Below are 19,124 nucleotides of genomic sequence, written 5' to 3' on the forward strand. Positions count from 1 at the left end.
TAATCAAGTGAGAGGCATCTCAACACTTTTGTTTACAACGTGTCATATTTGAAGCTGAGGAAGATGCAAGTCAGTAACAGTCTTGTTCAGCGTACAATTTATTAAATAAAAATAACAAAAACACGGTCTTGGTTTGTGACGTCACCGGAATTCCCCTCCCTTGTTGGGAAACAATTCAAACTGCTCGAGAGCTATTTCCAACACATGTAAACTCCTGCTTTGAGTGTATTGTACGTGTGTGTGTATGTGTGAGACGTTTGTGTAGAGACTAGAGATATGTATTTGGCTTATTTATTAGCGTGACGCAGCTGCAATTTTTTTTCTGCCCTCTGCGACTACTTTCACTTTCGCCACTGTCTTGGTTGGTGGGGCTTGGCGGACCGTGTGCTTTGTGTTGAGCTGCGTTTTGTTGTTATGTGTGATTGCGGAAGTTTAGGAATTGGAGCCACTCGGAAAACAGGGAGAATAAAAGAGCAACACTGGGTAGGAAGTCTACGCAGCTTTTATTGACAATCCGTTCTTTTTTTTCCTTTTCTCTTTTGGAGGCGTAGGCCTACGAGTCACGTGCCGTGCGGCTTTCGACGTTACCCAGAAGTGGCATAAACTCATTTTCCACTGTTGTTACATCAGCGTAAACTTGGTCACTGTTTGTTTTTACTTCGAAGAAATCCATTTATCCACCATATCCATTTTAGCACGGAGTTGCAGGCGAATTTGGGTGCCCACTGGAGTAGCAGTCGAAGCAATGGAATAAAAGTAGACTTGAGTAAGTGTACTTATTTCCCCCCCAAGTACGGTAGTGAGAAAATGCAGCGTAATTTCTGATTATTATTTTTAATCAGCATGAACGTTAAATCGGTGTAAAATAGGAATGCGCATATTCAGATATTGCCCGAAAGTATCACTTGCACCAAAACTGAATTTTATAAAATACAATAAATTAATGAACATTCAGCCACAATAAATTGTCTTGACCTTTCTTTGTTTACATTGTTGAAACAGAACAATAGGTTCAAGAGGTGGATATTATTCTTTTATTAATATATTATTACTTTTTAATTGATTCTGTTGGTAACCTTGCAGCCCAGGGTAGTCAGCTGGGAAAACCAGCACACCCGTCAGGAGTAGACGCATAGGCTACAGAGAATATGGGTGGATATATATGTCATTTGATTTCATTGAGCTTCGACAGGTGGGTTCATACTAATTTATGATAGCAATGCTTTATTTGTTTCGTTACCCCCAAACTCCTGCTTCTTTTGAATGCGTACAACCAAGAACGGAATTTCAAACGGGTCTGATTGATTTGGGCGAACAGGAAAGTGCATTCACACGTTCGGGTTGACTTTCTGAGAGTGTTAGCTAATTAGCTACTTCATCCCAATGAAATGTACACTGTAGGAAAGGGACGTTCCCCAGCATGCTGGCACCATTGTTGTAAAAACAAGAGATGGACCGACAAGACATTGTGGGAGATGAGTTTGTGTGCCTCGAGGCACTGCGTGGGCCTCTGAGCTCCCAGCAAGACACCGTGGAGAGGATATTCCAGGTGTCGTTCACCATCGGTACCGGCAACGTGCCGCAGGGCACCAACGGGCAGATGTGGCTGCGACTACGAGGGTCAGATGGTGATGTGAAAGCGGCGAAGGTTCGATACCCCCAGGCCTCAGCCCAATTGGGTTGTGGTGCAAATAATGAGCAAGTGTGTCATTCTTTTAGATGTTTGTGAGAGGGCTTGTGAACCAGGAGCAGCAGCATGAGATGTCCTACCCCGTCGTCCTCAACTGCATCTTCTGCGGTGCCAAAGGATTCTTCATGGACTGCATGATCAAGAGCACGTCAGCACACATTGTGGTGAGTCTTGGAACTTCATCAGGAGCTGACCTCAGTAATTCACTTTGGACTACTTATTCACCTTAACCTCAAGCAAGGTTTTATGGCTCGATTCTGTTCACGCTCCTACACTATGGATGATCTTTGTGTTGCTCTACATCAAACCAGGTGAGTTCAGGCTTGCTGCTCATATCTGGTCTCACTGAGCCGGTTGTGCGAGCCTATTCCCTCATCGCGGACCTTTTGGAGAGATATAAGGGTGGGCAGGCTGGCTGCTCGGACGCTGAAGAACGAGGTTCGGGTGAGTTGTGTAATTCAGGTCGGGCTTTCAAAACTCTGCTGGAGAAATGGGAGGACCACCACATCCTGGATCTCCTCCTTTTGCCGCGATCTGTGAAGGAAGCCCTGCTGGACTTGGTGAAAGAGTCAGGATTTGTGTCTAACATGAGGCTAGAACAAGCAGAAGTAGGTTTGCCTGGGATGACTTTGGGTGTGCCCAGTGCCACTGAGGAAGAACAAACAGATGCTCCACAGGCGGGAGAAGATTTGCAACCGGAACAGGTGGCAACATCGGCCAGCCAGGATGAAAACGAGTTGCGAAATATGTCAGCGGCAAACAAGGACTTCTGGTTTTTGTTGAAATTCTTCACGGACATGGGGTTCACGGAGAAGGTGGTGAAACGGGTTCTCGGCCGAACAGGACCTAAAGAGGCTTCTCAGATACTGGACTTGGTTCAACAAGAACAGAACTACAGTGACAGAGAACACCAGAGTGAGAAGAACCCGCCTTGTGAGATGGATGACGAGACAGCGAGAGGAGGAGGCATGCCAGGTGAGCTTGGCGGTGTGGGGGGCGCACAATCCAAGGAGGAGGACGACTTTGTTTTGGGAGTGCTGAAGAAAGCTGCCGTGAGCTGTGGCTACACAGAGCACAAGGTGGCAAAGGCTTGCAGCATGTTGCCGGATGGATCCACCCATCTGCTGCTCCTGGAGCTGCAGAAGGAGGCCAGCACTGGGATGGAGAAGGAGAGTGAGGAAGCTGGAATGACAAAGGCTGGTGAGAGAAGAGGAAGTGATTCAAAAACATCTGGTGCATATCCGAATTTCTTCAGCATGAATGAAGCCCTAGCACCTCCTCGTCCCCATCTTGTCAAAGGACCACCCGGGCCCGGATCGACGTATCCCTCATCGCGCACGAAGCCCCAAAAGGGAGCGCTCCAAGCTCAGCGTTCTCCCACCAGATCCAGTGAATGCTGCAATACGCCAAGCATTCAATCAGTGGTGGTGACGGGCAAGCAGCGCTTCCTGGAGGGTCTGCAGACGCCCTTTGAACTCCAGCTAACGGACCAACCGGGCAACCCCAAGCTGAGGACTGTCATCATTGACGGGAGCAACGTGGCCATGAGGTAGGACTAAGTAGGTTAGGGAATTTGGAACTACATTGGCACTTTTTAAAACGATTGACTCAACTTCAGCTTCTTAATTATAGCCTGGTACTTGTTTGAAATTTGCTTGTTTTAGTCAGGATAATGTAAACTACATCCAACTATATTTATGTTCCCAAACTTCCCATGCTTTAGTTTGGCAAATCCGTGGTTACTTTATATCCATTTACTCTCTTAGAAAAAAATCTCCCTATTTTCTCCCCTACAGTCATGGGCTGGGCCACTTCTTCTCGTGTCGAGGCATTGCTTTGGCTGTTCAGCATTTTTGGGAACGAGGTCATCGGCATATCAGTGCCCTGCTGCCCCAGTGGCGGCAGAAGAGTGACCCCCGCATCAGAGGTCGCTACGGCTGTTCCTTTCATTGTCCGCGTGACCCTAAATGGCTTTTTTTAGTTAGCCGTTTTTGTTTTTGACCTCCACAGAGCAGCACTATCTAGGCGAGCTGCAGAAGCTGGGCCTGCTCTCCTTCACACCCTCGAGGGAGGTCCTGGGCACAAGGATCAGCTCGTACGATGACAGGTAGTACTCATAACAAGATATAATATTTTCTGCACAATATACTGCTTTCCAATAAAATCAGATCATTATTGCAGACTAATGCTGCAACTTGCACAAAAGACAGACGGTGTGATTGTGACCAACGATAATCTGAGGGACCTTTTGGATGAGTCGACCGTGTGGAGGGATATCATCAAAAAGAGGTAAAACACTCCAAACATGTTTGGCTGTCGTGAGATGTTAGGGGGAAATACTGGCCACTGAAACAAATGAGGACACAAGACTCCCGCATCAGAGTTGTTTGTACTTGCTGTTTTTGTCTATGGAACCCCATACATCATCAAGTGTAGTGATAGGCGAGCTCCCTCTAGTGGCGTTGACTGAATTGCAGTTCATTTACTCATGTTTGACGTTTCATTAATATTAAAAAATGGTTTGCTTTTGAACATTTATTTACGTATAATTTATATTTTGGTCTCCGCTCACCATGCGTAACACCAGCTGCACTCCCATATGTCCCAGCAGTTTTTTAACCTCTTTGCACATGACGTCACATCCGCAAGAAAATTCGAACCCAAATCCAGTCTGAAAACTATTGGCCAGAGGCTTGCAGGAATTCCCTTTATGAACAGCTGAGGTGTTAATATACTATTTCATAAATGTTTGTCAGAAATGGTCAAATAAAAAGGCCATTTATTGTAAAAATATATTTGGCCAAATTGTTACAGAGCAGCTCTAAGGTGGTACTTTGTGTGAAAATGTCAAGAACTGCTGTTTGATGAACAAATGATGCAAAAATAGCCTAAGACAGTCGTGTTCTCCGCAGACTGCTTCAGTACACGTTTGTTGGCGATCATTTCATGGTTCCAGATGACCCACTGGGAAGAAGGGGCCCTCATTTGGACGACTTCCTCCGTTCAGAATGCAGGTGGGATGTACAGTAAGTCATGTCATTCTAAAATAAAAAAAATTCTGACCATCAATTCCCTTCCAGGACACCTGACCCGGCTGGTGTAGCCACAAATTCCCATTCACTCCATCCTCTGTGCTCACAAAACCCAGTCCACAATTCCCCTGACCGAACACTGGGTGGCGCTCTGAATGGAGCTGGTGAAGGGAGCCACGTAGCGGGACACCAGCACCCCAAATCCAGAGACCACCAAGGCCCTGAGCCAGTTTTTGCCAGTAGAACGGTGGAGGACACGGCGAGGCTGAGAGAACGTCTTTGTCATGTGTTTCCTGGACAGGACAACATGGTGATGCTGATTCTGCAGAGCAATCCGACAGAGAATGACCTCAATGTGCTCTCGGCCCTTCTTTTGGAGCAGTAGAAGCTTCACAGTTTTATCAAATTCAGATACTTTTTTAATCTGCTGTTCACCATCGTGTCCACATGAGGGCACTCTGATAGCATATTTATATTTATCAGAAGAAAATGAATCATATTCATTTGTCATGTGCATGAAATTTGACCTCTGCATTCGACTCATCCTTTACAGTAGGACACAGCAGACACTGTTAGTGGCACCCACTGGAGCTGTTCATGGTATTGGTGTCTTTCTCAGGGACAATGTTGGGGGGGGGGGGGGGGGTGTCCCCACAGTGGCAGGCGAATGATCTTAACCGCTTTTTTAATGGCTGGCAGAGAATTAATTATAACCCGATCTCTGAAAACTGGTTTTTAATAGAAATCAATATTTTCCTATCATCATCGTTCCCACAAGGCGTGAATGTTGCATTTTACTGACGTGGATGAAATGTCCTTTTTGTTTTGAAACTGTCGACCGGTTCGGCAGCTTTTGTACTTTGAAGCATCCTCAGAAATTTTTTGTATATGTCATATAATAGTGAGCGAGCTGGTTTACGGTGCAGGCCCACCAAGCACAAAGCATCTTTTAGCATTGTATGTTTGCTGAGCTTGTGGAATGGCTTGTTTTGACTGTGCAGGCACAAGAGGCCAGGCCGCAAATGTGAAACAATAAATGAGACAAAGGCTTTTTTTTTTCATTCCTCCCAAACAAACTTACCGAAAGACTAGTTATGTTGCGGTTACAATGACACCTTGACATACGAGTTTATTTCTGGCTGTTATTTTGGCGCAAGTGCAGTCAGTCAGTCAAATTGGCTTTTACCACACTGTGAGTTCAGTGATAGCCTCTGCTCCATGCTCTTTGGGAGTGCATTCGTATTGTATTGATGTGTTTGTCACGTTTAATAAACGTCTGAAAGCGCATCCAAATTGTCGCTATGCTTCTGTCTTCTCTTGAACCTTTCTCTTAAATTCGAGCTCCTATCTCAAAACATCGATCAAGCGATGGCTCGTAACTGAAAGCACTCGTAGCTTGGCGTCGCGCGCACACGTAGACACGCACACGCACGCACCCTCCCACCTCTGTTTTGTACAGTACACTCGTACTGGAATCCTCGCTCACTCCTGGCGGGTCGATCTCGGTTGTTCTCACGGTGTGAGAACGGAAAGTGTACTCAAGTTTATTTTTGGACCAACTAATATGTGAATGTCTTCGCCTTCTCGTTCCTTGGCCAGAAGGCAGGCTATTGGAAGTGGAATATGATTAAATTGAACGTGTGTCACGAGGTAAGCCAACCGGACCGCGTTCACATTCAAACTAGTCAACAGTGCTTCGGCGCCAATTAATGTCTTGATTGTCTTTGTAAAAAGTGAAGTTAATTTCGGTCATACCATATTGAAAGTACTGTACTGTACTTTAATGTAGATCAGATTAGTTTCGAGACAAAATTGTCTACACTTGTTCCCCTTTTAATTGGTGATGTAATCCCTTGTACTGTAGTTTCCTTTCAAACATGGCTGAAGATGTTAACTCGAGTGTATTTTCCATTTGTAGTCTAAACCTGCTTGACGTCAATGACAAATGACAATAATTAGGTATCCGGTACAAGATTCCATTTAATCCTTCAAATGATATCACTTAGCATAGAAGTTGTGATAATCATTTTAAATGTGACACATTTAAATATGATTCAGGACTGATGTCATAAGAGACATATTTCAAATCTGAACTACAAACTACAAGTTTTCCCTTCCTTGAGTATCTAATCCAATCCGCTTTATTCTACAGCTCATTTTTATAAACAAGCGTTTCCAAAGTGCTGCACTTTGAGATCCACACAATATCATACACATACAATCTCGTAAAACCAACTATAAAAATAACAAATGTAAAAATAAAATAAAAGTATGGCGTATGAACATATTTTCCCAGTCCATACGCACTCCTGGAAGGATTCTTCCAGGATGCTCCGCAGTTCCATCACAAACCATCTTCAAATTGTGTCCCCTGGATGACCACCTTGAGCTTGGTAAAAAGGAAAAAAAAAATCACTCTCGGCCAGGTCAGGTGAGTGGTGAGGTCGCTTTAGGTTGAGGAAGTGTCAGATGCTCAGGGTATTGTGACAAGGTGCGTTATCATGGTGACAATTCTCACAACTATCCAAACGCCACGGGCTCAAGAAATAGATATTTTATGACACCAGTCCTGGAACTTTTCTGACACATCGTACAGTAAAAATGTATGACATAATAGGAATGAGATAACTTTCCTATTATGTGGCGTCTGTACTTGAGTTCATATCATTGAACAATTATGTTTTGTAATGGCCGTCAGATGATTAGAAATCTAGTGAAGGAAGATGATTATTGGACTAGTGCATGGAAAATTGTTAAGGTGCTGTGCTGGGTGCGTCGCAGTCATGCCATTCCAGTACACACCTGAACCGTATGCGCGGCTTGAGGAAGTAGCCAGAAAAACGAGTTTAGCACAATAGAGGAGCGACCAAAGGACGTCATTTTAATATAATTAAGAGTTTGTTTGAGTGTGTCATGATCCCACTGTTGTTGACCCTCTTTTTTGGCAGGAAGACTTTGACGTCGTCCATCGATGGTTGAGTGCTCACTGAGGGGGGATAACAGTATAAGGAAAACTCTGTAATCAACACTGGTCAGTGTCTCACACACACACACACACACACACTCACACATTTGGATTGATAAAAACAAACATTAGCAGGGGTGTCCAAAACACGACCTTGTTAACATTTGCTGCCCGCTGTTCACATACTGTTTACCAAAAGGAACTATTGATACGGCCCATGGCAGGAGGGGAAATTCATTCTAATCGTACTTCCTTGTTTCCCACCAATCGTTCATTTGCATCTTTTTTGCCATGATGCGTCTCAGAATTGTGATTGTTTGATCCATTTTCTGCTCGGTTTCAAGGCCAGTTTATTCCGGATTGGTCGTTTTGTTTCTGAATGTGTAGGGATATTATGGTGTGATACAGCACAACTGGCGAACCCCCCCCCCCCCCCCCCAATTTTTTTTTTCCTAAAAGTCTTTGACTTTGTGCTTTCTCACCTAGCTGTGTTTTAAAAAATATATATATAACTATATTCAAGGGTTCAAAAGAAGATGCGGCCTGACCAAGAAGCGGCAGCAGCATCGCAGGTTGATGGTGCGGCCCAAGCTGGAATAGATGAGCTTGAACTTTGCAACATCGCAGACACTGCTGATGTTGAAGGACTGCCGAGCAGCCATTCGGGACTAAGTCAAGCGTCTGTCCACCTACCCGAGCCTCTGCTGGTGGATTATTTGTCGAGCTGGACAACTGCGAGCGACACCGCCGAGGTCAGCACGTCCTCTCAAAACTTGGACTTGGGCTTCGACTCGGACTACAGCAGCACTCGCTCCAGCCCCGGCTATGCCAGCACCTCTTTTAGTGGTGATTTAAGTGAGCTCAGTGGAACCTCCTTCTTAAAAAAGACCAACCCTGTCTCTCCTGTCTCTGAACAAACTGTGAAAAGCAAGAAGTCCAAAAAAGGGGCAAAAAGCAGGCACACTTCCAAATCTAGCAAGAAAACGGAGAACGGCAGCTCATCGAAGGACGCTGTGAGTGCTGGGAGCAGCGCGGATCATGAAGAAGGACGTGGAAGTACGCGGTCCCGGCAGAGTGACGCAGAAGGCTGCTACAGGTCCATGCACAGGGGCTGTCTGCAGTGTGTGGAGGAGACGCCGGCCATGTTGTCTGGACTGGTGCTGTCTTTGGCTTTCTGCGTGGCCATCATCGTCCTCATTCCTACCACGGGAAGGGTGAGGACCACAGTGTGCGTGCATGCGTGGGGCAAATGGGGTCAGAGGTGTTCAGCTGTTCATACAGTAAACCTGATTGGGGAAAATCTGCAGGGTAGAGGAATCATATAAAAGCAATTATTTTTGTATAGTTTTAGACTCACATGCTTTAAACACATTTAAACTTACAGTGAGAAGTTTACTGTAAAACTGAAACATAATGGAAAAGTGAATTAAAAATGGTTTAATTATGCACCAAAATATTCAACCAAACCACATAACAACAAACATCTTCTAGCTTAATGCTAACAAATAACGCAAAATGCCATAGATGAGCTAATGTTAATTAGCATAGCTGCTATTGTAATTCTAAACTTTAAACAACTACTTTAAAAGGGAAATCAACCCAAAAATGTTCTTTACCATAACATGTTCTATGCGCCCACATTAGTCTATACGCGTATTCTGATTAATATTGCGTTTGTGCAATATCAATTAAGCAGCAAAATCCACCCGTTTTTATCCATATCGGGGGCGGCCCTTTTGCCACTTGCTGTCGATTGAAAATGACATGACAGTTGTTTAGGGCTCAGGTAAAGAGTCTTTATTCTCTTCAGAGTCTTTGTGAGTGTGTCCAGGGTTTAAGCCATGATTGATCGTTAGAAGTTACCTGAGCAACTGTCATGTCATTTTCCGTTGACAGCAAGCGCCATCCCATGAAATTGATGTTTCTATTATTCCATATTCCTCAAATGCAGTTTAGACTAGTGGAGGAACATACAACATATTGTAAATAACATTTTTGGGTTTCTCCATTAACAAACTCGGAGCTGCTTTACAGAAAACAGAGAATTCTACCTTGTACTATTTAAACAGCAAAATGTCAAAAGGATTGTAAGGCTTTCTTCAAATGTACTCTTGTGATGTTGACACAAAGTTGCAAAAGAAGCGATTGCTTTGAAAGGTTGCACTTTTGCGCACCAGAACATCGACGTCCACGTGGGAGCTCTGTCGGTGGTCTGCGTGGTTCTGAGTCTGAGCGCTGGCTTGTTGGTGTGCCTGCCATGGCTGGCCAACGTGAGGCGCTGTGCAGGCGCCCTGGCTCTCTTCGTCTGGGGGACGCTGTACGTCACTGCCATTGTTTTCATCTTTACGGGAGGACCCGTCTCAACATGGGAACAGGTGGGGAAACATTACTGACCTGTGGTCTGGAAAGAAAGTCAACGCTTGCTTCCTCCTCCTCAGGTCGCCTTCTTCCTCTTCCTGACCCTGAGTGTATACACAGTGCTGCCTCTCTCACTGGCCTGGGCTCTCATGGTTGGGATTTGGACCAGCGTTTCGCACATCATCATCATTAGTGTTTACGTCTCGGTCACAAGTCCACAAACGCCAGACTTGGCTGTGCAGGTGCATCCATCTTGATTAAGGTTGTAAAGAAATGAAAAATCCAGCTGGTGCTCTGTCCTGACCTCCAGCAAGGAACGAAAATCAGCGAGTGATAGACAGGGTTATTATAGTTTTGGAATTTTCATTTTAATTAGTTTTTAATTTCTTTTTGAGTTTAGTTTTTTTTTTTATGTAGTTAGTTTTAATTAGCTTTTGGGCGATTCTGTTAGTTTTTATTACTTTTAGTTATTTAAGAAATGCTTAGTTTTAGTATTAGTTTTCTGTTTAAAAAAATTTGTATTATTACTTGTGTGGAATATTTAATAAACACCACGGTAAAATGAAAAAAAAGGAACGCATTTCTTACCGAGCGTTGCATTTCGGCTGAGTTAAATGAAAAAGCAGGCGAACCGAGCCATTGAAGCCAAATGTCAAGCACGCAAAGTTGTTGCCGAGGAGCGACGTCATCTGAAGGTGCTTTTCTATTGGCTGCTGCTAGATGAAGTCACTTCTATGGTTAATATCGAAATAAATATACTTAAATTACATTTAAAATCAACCCCAAAGGCTGATGTATAAAATGAATTACCAAAGACTCAAACGAACAATGTTTTCACTACAATTATAATTATTTTTAATTCTAGTTTCAATTAGTTTTCTTTTCTTTTTTTTAAAGTATTTTCTTTTTTTTTTCATTAACGAAAAGTTTTTCTGAATTTTAGTTTTAGTTATTTAATAGAGCAAAAAAAATGGCCACGTGACTATTACTTGTCATTCCTGTTAATTCTCATGATTCCCCCCAACTATGGAACTTCCCTAGAATTTTTCAATCCTAAACTTGACACACTTTGCACTCATGTTGTAATGGTGTCCAATCCCTTATTTGGCTTCAGTTGGTGGCAAACGGCATGCTGTTCTTGTGTGTCAACTGCATCGGGGTCTTCCACCTGTGGACCACTGAACACGATCTCAGGATATCCAATCAGAAGAGAGAGGAGTTCAGTGCCATCCGCTCCCAGAAGGAAATAAGGAAATACCAGCAGGTTTGATCTCATCCAATTCCCCCCCATCCAATCGTGACTCTTTACCGGCCTGCTGAAAACGACCGTCGCCCGCTTGTTCCAGGAGCGTCTGCTGCTGTCGGTGTTGCCGCGTTACATCGCCATCGAGCTGAAAACGGACGTTATAAACAGGCTGACCAAGCCCGAGGGCGAAAAGCAGCAAAATAAAAACTTCCACAACTTCCACAGCTTTTACATAAGGCAGCACAAAGACGTCAGGTGAGGAGGGAATCAGGATGGGGCCATGCTCAACGTGTGTGTCATGCTCAACACGTGTGTGTGTGTGTGTGTGTGTGTGTGTGTGTGTGTGTGTGTGTGTGTGTGTGTGTGTGTGTGTGTGTGTGTGTGTGTGTGTGTGTGTGTGTGTAGCATTCTCTACGCGGACATTGAGGGCTTCACAAAGCTGGCCAGCAGCTGCTCACCAGAGGAGCTCGTTGCTGTGCTCAACAAGCTCTTTGGCAGATTTGACGACATCGCCAAGGTACCAACATGTCCAGTCCATGAGTGTGTGTGTGTTTGACTGTGCGCCATCACATTAGCTCCATATGCTGTCACTGCAGAAAAACGGATGTCTTCGTATCAAAATCTTGGGTGACTGCTACTACTGCGTGTCAGGCCTGCCCGACCCGATCCCGACGCACGCCAGCAACTGTGTTCAGATGGGCTTGGACATGTGCACCGCTATCAGGTCAGCTCATTTGCATGTGATGCCATTACTGCACAACTTCCTCTTGACATCACGCACGATCTTGATACACAAGTGGCCTAAGGTTTCTCAGGTTACGAGCTGTTGGTTAGACGTCATAAAACTAGTCATTTATTTAAAATTTTTAATTATGGTTTTTATAGTACTTTTTTTTTTTACTGGATAATTTGTTTTGTTCTAACAATGTTTTTTGGAATCGTCTTTGGCTGTTGGGAAACCTATTTAATATATATTTTTTTAAAGGTGAAGTCAACCCAAAAACAATTTCTTGACAATAATATGTTCTATGCAGCCCCACTAGTCTAAATACGGTACTCTAGTTAATATTGCATTAGTGGAATATGAGTCAAGCAGCAAAATCCAGCAGTTGTTACCAATATCAGTAGGCGGCCATTTTGCCACTAGCTGTCAAGTGAAAATAACATCGCAGTTGCTCAGGTCTCAGGTAACAACCAATCACAGCAAAACAGGTTAGCTGTGATTGGTTGTCGCCTGAGCCCTGAGCAACTGTGATGTCATCTTCAGTTGACAGCATGTGGCAAAATGGCCGCCCCCTGAGATGGATAAAAACAGCTGGATTTTGCTTCATAACTCATATTCCACAAATGTAATATTAATCAGAATGTCTAGTGAGGTCAATAACGGGTATTCATTGTACAACTTCAAGCTTGGTCTGGTCAAGTGAAGGTACAACTGTACTCCGTTTCTTGACTTTTAGTAAACTGCGAGAGGCCACAGGAGTGGAGATCAGCATGCGTGTTGGCGTTCACACAGGTAACGTGCTGTCAGGTGTGATCGGCCTGCAAAAATGGCAGTACGATGTGTGGTCACATGATGTTACGCTAGCCAATCACATGGAGTCTGGAGGTGTTCCCGGGTGAGTGTGTTCAAATGAAGATGGTTGCCTCTTGGTATTTCCGCCATGAAAGGCAACAAATGTGTTTTTTATTTTTTACAAGACGAGTTCACATCACGGACGAGACTCTGAAACACTTGAACGGAGCGTACCAAGTGGAGTATGGCGACGGGGGGAGTCGGGATCCTCTTCTTCAAGGAAGACAAACCTACTTGGTGTTGGACCCCAACAACTCCGAGAGCCTGCAGCAAAGACCAACAACGGTGGGCGTTTATGCGGCATACTGCAGCCGAGGCGCAAGCATGTGACGTGACGGCGTGGATCATTCATTTCCAGGCCAACCTTCTTGCCACTGTTGAGAACAGGCAGCGGGCGTCCATGCGGATGTCTCAGTACCTTCAGTCGTGGCGGAACATCCGGCCCTTCGCCGAACTCAGCAATCACCACTCCAAGAAGATCGATGCAGTCACAGTGAACCAGCAACAGTCATCTGCTGTATGTCGAAAACGCATTACACTTTGCGAACGCACATGGAATCGTGTCCTGACTGTAAAATGTCTGTCTGCTTCAGGAAAGACCCGCTTGTCAGAACAACCCATCCTGGTATGTTCCATTAAGAATGTAATGCTCAGGCTGATTACACAGAATAGGAAGTGGCCAAATGTTTTAGGATGAGCCATCCCAACTTTATATGAGTAGCATAGATGGAATTTGTGTTTTTTGTCTCAGCTTGTTTGTAGATAACTGTGTGAGGGGCTCGCTGGACACGCTGGATACTGCAGGGTAAGTTTGTTGTTTTTCAAACCTCTCGTGCCTCTCCTCTGATCCGTGTGCATGTTCCTCAGGAGGAGGGCCAAGAGGCTGAACTGTCTGACGCTGCTGTTCAATGACGTGCGCCTGGAGAAGCAGGTAGCGTCGCTTGTCCAACAGGAAGTGAGCCCACTGTAGCGCGTTTGTCTTACATCTCGTGCGTTACAGTTTCGCCTGTCGGAGGTGGAGGGCCTGCACCAGTCCATGAGCTGCCTGGCTTTCGTCTTTGTCACCCTTTTTGCTGTCCAGATGCTCGTTTCTGACAAGTGAGTGGCACCCATGTTGTTGTTATTGTTCTTTGTTTGTCATCTGTCTTTAATGTGTTTGCACCTTTGCCAGGAACTTTGAATTGGCCGTGTCCTACAGCGCCACCTTTCCTGTCCTGGTGCTTCTTTTGTCCATCGCGTTCTGTGACTACTTGCGGGTACGCTTGGCCAAACTCACCAACAAAACATGTCAATGAGTATTTAACATACATTATAATTTATTTCATTTTGTGTCTGAAGAAATGGAATTCCAAAATCCCGCCCCGCATTAACTGGATATCAGGACTGTCTTGTGGCGTCTCCACCAAAGCGGCACTGCGGCTGTTTATCGTCTGCCTGAGTTTGCTCATCACACTGCTGATGGCCATCCTCAACTTTGTGAGCCTTTTGCTATCCTTTTTAAATATACAGTGGGACCTCTTCATGAATGTAAATACAGTTCACAATCAAAATAAGTGTAAACGCATATTATCATGAGAAAATACAGTAGAAGCAAATTACAGAGCAAGATTTTAGCCTTGTCGAAATGAAAACTTTACTCTAGTGCTCTTAACTTTTCTACAATTTAAGGTATTTTCTTTGCTACAGTCACTTCTTTAGCCACATCAACTGTCTTGTTCTTGTTCCTATGCAGCGTTCTCACATTTAGCTATTCCTTCCTTCTTTTATTTTTCCTCCTCAGGTCTTCATCCCAGGAAACAACTGCACCGAAATTAACGAGAGGAGCTCGCTGGAGAGTCTCCGACTCTACACTGGGCCTGTGAGTTATGACTGAACATGTGTCGGGCCCGCTTGATGTACATACTGTATATGGCAAACCATTTGAGCATTTATTCGACATTCGACACGCGTTGGAGCCTCCATGCTTTTAATCCTCACCAATATTGAGAGTACATGGACAATTCGGTGCATTAGTAAGCTATAAGATGCGCGCTCAAACATCTTTCCATCCATCCATCCAGTACTACCTGTACTGCTGCCTGCTGGCCATGCTCGGCGTCATCGTCTTCGTCAGGATATGTTTGTCGGTGAAGGCTCTGCTCCTCACGCTGGCCGTGGTGGTCTACTTGGCCCTCTTCCTCCACGTGTATGCCAACCGCTCGTCCTGCCTGATCGGCCTTCTGTACAACAACAACACCAAGTGAGCGAGCGGATTTCTCTGACTGTCGATTCGAGGTGCACAGGTGCCTTTTGTCTCCGATTGACGCGCTCCGGCTCATTCCAATCTGTGTGCCCTTCCCAGGCCCGGTGTGCTGAAGGACCCTCAGATCATGTCTGGTGTTTGGCTGGTCATCTTTTATATTGTCTGCCTGATACTGGCCAGACAGGTGCGTATGTGTGCATGCTTGCGCGATGCACGGAAACTTGCATTCTCTCGGGTCAGTCATGAATCGCCCTTGTAAGAAAGCATTCTTGAAGTAATGCACTCCTTTTAAAATCTACTAAAGTTCACAGATATTATATCAAATTAAGAATTTCTACTAATGTACAAGGTCAAAAACAACAAATTACCACAAAACACTCTAAATCTGTTTAGGAATTGAGTAGGGAATTAGGATTTACTGTCCCACCAAAATTTTTTAAGCATTTAACATGTGCATAACCAGGAAAGTTTATCAATGTCCATCCATCCATCCATTTTCTTAACCGCTTATCCTCACAAGGGTCGCGGGAGCCTATCCCAGCTGGCTTCGGGCAGTAGGCGGGGTACACCCTGAACTGGTTGTCAGCCAATTCAGGGCACACAGAGACGAACAACCATCCACACTCATAATCACAATCACACCTATGGACAATTTGGAGTGTTCAATTAACCTGACATGCATGTCTTTGGAATGTTGGGGGAAACCCACGCAAGCACAGGGACAACATGCAAACTGCACCCACGTCCTCTGCACTGGGAGGTGGACATGCTAACCAGTCAGCCACCGTGCCGCCCAGTTTGTCAGATTGTCAATGTGTCATGTAAAATTGTGAACAACTTGAGAGATGGTTGAAAGCAATGTCCAAACATAAATTAGCTTGTAAGTATGTTGCAAGCAGGGTTTGAACGTTTGGTATAGGTTACAATTATTTTGAAATTAATACTATTATTATTATTATTATTATTATTATGGAATAAGCAGCAAATATATAAGCCTACTAGCACAGCTGAACTGTATTTAGGATATGTCAGGCATTTTTGGCAGTTGTGTGTTAATTGCCATTTAAATACATGTGTACACATTATCACAGTTAATTTGTAATTCCCCTCCCAAAAAGATTTATTAGAAATATTGGAGATTTTTTACTTCCTTATTTTATTTATTTATTTGAACTGTCATTCCTGTCAGGATGAGCTGGGCTGCCGCGTCGACTTCCTGTTGGAACACTGTTTCAAGTTGGAACAAGAGGAGATGGAGACTGTGGAGAATGTCAACAAGCTTCTCCTCCAGAATGTTCTGCCCCTTCATGTGGCCTCCTTCTTCTTGGGCAAAACTGTTCGCAATCAGGTGATTTTTTTTTTTTAAGCCATCGTGAGAATGTTGTTGTGCCCATTGTTCTCAAGTGCATTGTGCTCATTTATGTGACGCTATATAAATAAAAAGGCTTGCTGCTGAAATTTGATGGCTTCTTTTGGTTTCAGGACCTGTACAGCCAGTCGTACGACTGCGTGTGCATCATGTTTGCCTCCGTGCCTCAGTTTAAGGAGTTCTACAGCGAGAGCAGCGCCAACAGAGACGGTCTAGAGTGTTTACGTTTTCTCAATGAGATCATTGCCGACTTTGATGAGGTGTGAAGGATTAGTAGCGTCAGGAGATTTTCTCAAGCGTACCTCTGACCTTCTCTGACCATCTCACCTTCTCGCATGTCGATCTGTTGTTCAGCTTTTATCAAAGCCAAAATTTTCTTCAGTGGAGAAGATCAAGACCATCGGCAGTACATACATGGCGGCTACAGGGCTGACGCAATCATGGGATGACAGTAAGGTATATTCATCATAAAATTGGACTCAAACCACTACTTAGGTTCTACAGTGAACCCGTCTTTCAGGCATAGATAAAAGGCCGTAAAACAAAGACAAAACAAAAGAGATTTCAAAAATGTATATTAAAACACCAAGATGTTCAACCACGCTTTACGCTAACATATAATTCAGAATGCCACAGGTGAGCTACTGGAAATCAGCAAAGATGACATATGTAATTACAAACCTTCAAACAACTGTCTTTAACACACACACAGGAGAATTAAACAATTTTTATAAACAGTACGGTACCATAGGATCAGACTCCGCTTCTTCTCCTAATTACATTGCATCTACATCCAGTGGAGCTCAGTGCTCCGTGGCATGTTGTGGCACAGTGTGGTACTACACTCAAGGCGGGCAACTCTAAATGTGGACTTGCCTGTCTATATTGTTGAAACGCATGAAGAAGAAAAAAAGGTTGCTCAAAAAAATTGCGATTTTGCGGTGGCTCACTGTACTTAATCATCCTGTCATGCCTCCTTTGAAACGAGATTTCTGGCTCCCTTTGCAGAAATGCGACATGCCCTACAGTCACGTGCGCACTATGGTGGAGTTTGCTATTGCTCTAAAGAGCAATCTTGAGCTCATCAATACACACTCCTTCAACAACTTCAAACTACGGATCGGTAAGCCTGTTTCCCCACATGACGCTTTTGAAATTGACGTTGCTGTGTCAATTTTTTCATTATGTTGAGTCAGGGGCGTGAGTAATATTTAACATCCAAGAATTGACTCTTCAATGTTCATTTGCAGGAATAAACCAGGGCCCAGTCATTGCCGGAGTCATCGGGGCTCATAAGCCGCAGTACGACATCTGGGGGAACTCGGTCAACGTGGCTAGCAGGATGGACAGCACAGGAGTGTTGGACAGGATCCAGGTCAGTTCACTAACTAACCACTAGCTCTCATCCTTGCCCGCTTGACCACGTCCACTTCTGTCTCTGCGTCCAGGTGACAGAAGAGACTGCCGAAGTGGTCCAGAGCCTGGGCTACGGCATCACACTCCGAGGAGTCGTCAACGTCAAGGGCAAAGGGGAGCTGAAAACGTACTTTGTGAATACGGAGCAGCCATCTCCGCAGTTCTGACCGCCGCAGTTTGAAAGAGAGACTTTTAAAAGGAGCCCGCCGCATTGCGCTGGCCATAGCGATGCCGTCATAACAGACAACGGGTTGACTTTGTCGTGGGATGAGACACTAAATATGATCCTGATCAGTTGAATGATCATGCTACTGCGTCTGTATATGCATGTGAATGCTTTTCTTTTTTTCCAAACGTCAGATCCATGACAGTTTGCTGAATTAAATGAAGGACAGTTTTTGTTGACAGTTAAATGGCCTACATCAGTGGTTCTCAAAGTTTTTACACTAATAGTACCACCTCAACAAATATTTGGCTCTCAGAGTGCCAAATGTATTGCACTTAAAAGTTAAATACAACTAAACTGTACTAAACAAATGTCATGATTTTTTAAAGTTGAAGTTATGCACAGTTTGAACATTTAATTTGGTGATTCACATATACCGCCAGTGTCACGTGATGACTAACCTTACTCATGAGGGGCCAACATGTGGACCACTGAAGTAAATCAGAACCAGATTTATAACAGTAAATTGTACTTTTGTAATTTTCTACAAGGTGACCAGCTTCAAGCTAATTTCTGTTAAGATACTTGCACTTTTATTCAACTACTGCTTTCAGGTACGTACTAAGAATGTAGGCAGCACACCAAAGGCACGTTTAAGGCATGTTTATAATTGCAATGCAAAAAAGATGTAATATATTTTTTAAATATTGTTGTTAGATTATGTAGATTTTTATGGTTTTTAGAGAGGATGGTGTACAAAACGTGGAAATACTATTTATGAACTAATAGAATAGATTGTTTTTTTTCATGCAAATATACCTCGGAGGATTTTGTACCATAGCATAGTCGATCATTTGGGCGGTGCATCGAAAATCGATTTCATAGATGGGTGAGAATTTAAATTTCAAAGTGAAATAAACTATTTATGTTTATTAAAATGAACAAAATATCGGTGGCTATAAATGCAAAGTTCTTGACAATGTTTTGCACGTTGTAATTTTTATTTGAATTATTACAAGATGTATTATTTTTAACAGAGCGTTAAAGGAAGCCGCAAAGAAACG

The 19,124-nt window shown here is 44.0% G+C and overlaps 2 protein-coding genes and 1 long non-coding RNA gene across 5 annotated transcripts; 2 read left to right on the plus strand and 1 right to left on the minus strand.

Annotated features, from left to right (window-relative positions):
* The first annotated feature begins 189 nt into the window (after positions 1-189).
* khnyn (KH and NYN domain containing) lies at positions 190-6,009 on the plus strand. Of its 3 annotated transcripts, XM_086060382.1 has the most exons (10): positions 190-483; positions 696-766; positions 1,402-1,648; positions 1,720-1,854; positions 2,002-3,239; positions 3,487-3,617; positions 3,701-3,797; positions 3,872-3,979; positions 4,603-4,704; positions 4,771-6,009. In XM_086060382.1, exons 3-10 carry the CDS (start codon positions 1,451-1,453, stop codon positions 5,105-5,107), a joined length of 2,346 nt encoding a protein of 781 aa, XP_085916508.1. In that variant the 5' UTR covers positions 190-483; positions 696-766; positions 1,402-1,450; the 3' UTR covers positions 5,108-6,009. The 3 variants fall into 3 exon arrangements, with proteins under 3 accessions (XP_085916508.1, XP_085916505.1, XP_085916507.1); XM_086060379.1 differs by having other exon boundaries at positions 190-766; XM_086060381.1 differs by lacking the exon at positions 696-766.
* Positions 6,010-6,187: 178 nt separating this feature from the next.
* On the plus strand, positions 6,188-19,040 carry LOC147160028 (adenylate cyclase type 4). The gene is made up of 27 exons (XM_086058324.1): positions 6,188-6,372; positions 7,671-7,753; positions 8,211-8,901; positions 9,865-10,062; positions 10,126-10,287; positions 11,160-11,309; positions 11,392-11,546; positions 11,697-11,808; positions 11,888-12,015; positions 12,752-12,910; positions 12,993-13,152; positions 13,226-13,384; positions 13,461-13,492; positions 13,619-13,672; positions 13,735-13,798; positions 13,868-13,965; positions 14,039-14,123; positions 14,206-14,343; positions 14,648-14,725; positions 14,928-15,106; positions 15,209-15,293; positions 16,299-16,457; positions 16,592-16,738; positions 16,833-16,934; positions 17,487-17,601; positions 17,729-17,853; positions 17,927-19,040. The coding sequence occupies exons 3-27, from the start codon at positions 8,224-8,226 to the stop codon at positions 18,059-18,061; spliced, it is 3,657 nt and encodes a 1,218-aa protein (XP_085914450.1). The 5' UTR covers positions 6,188-6,372; positions 7,671-7,753; positions 8,211-8,223; the 3' UTR covers positions 18,062-19,040.
* On the minus strand, positions 12,756-17,237 carry LOC147160029 (uncharacterized). The gene is made up of 3 exons (XR_015090433.1): positions 16,806-17,237; positions 15,154-15,361; positions 12,756-15,086 (listed from the first exon to the last, which is right to left on the minus strand). It is a non-coding gene; the product is annotated as an uncharacterized LOC147160029 (long non-coding RNA).
* Positions 19,041-19,124: the final 84 nt, after the last annotated feature.

This window comes from Leptonotus elevatus, chromosome 17 (assembly GCF_054856555.1).
Source record: "Leptonotus elevatus isolate MCC_2025b chromosome 17, RoL_Lele_1.0, whole genome shotgun sequence".
In the NCBI taxonomy this organism is placed as follows: domain Eukaryota; kingdom Metazoa; phylum Chordata; class Actinopteri; order Syngnathiformes; family Syngnathidae; genus Leptonotus; species Leptonotus elevatus.

Coding starts and splice junctions, on each gene's coding strand:
- khnyn (XM_086060379.1), top strand. CDS start 1,451: ATGGACCGACAAGACATTGTGGGAGATGAGTTTGTGTGCCTCGAGGCA. Junction 3,618..3,700: donor GAGTGACCCCCGCATCAGAG/GTCGCTACGGCT, acceptor TGACCTCCACAG/AGCAGCACTATCTAGGCGAG. Junction 4,705..4,770: donor TTCCTCCGTTCAGAATGCAG/GTGGGATGTACA, acceptor ATTCCCTTCCAG/GACACCTGACCCGGCTGGTG.
- LOC147160028 (XM_086058324.1), top strand. CDS start 8,224: ATGCGGCCTGACCAAGAAGCGGCAGCAGCATCGCAGGTTGATGGTGCG. Junction 8,902..9,864: donor TCATTCCTACCACGGGAAGG/GTGAGGACCACA, acceptor TTTGCGCACCAG/AACATCGACGTCCACGTGGG. Junction 10,288..11,159: donor CGCCAGACTTGGCTGTGCAG/GTGCATCCATCT, acceptor ATTTGGCTTCAG/TTGGTGGCAAACGGCATGCT.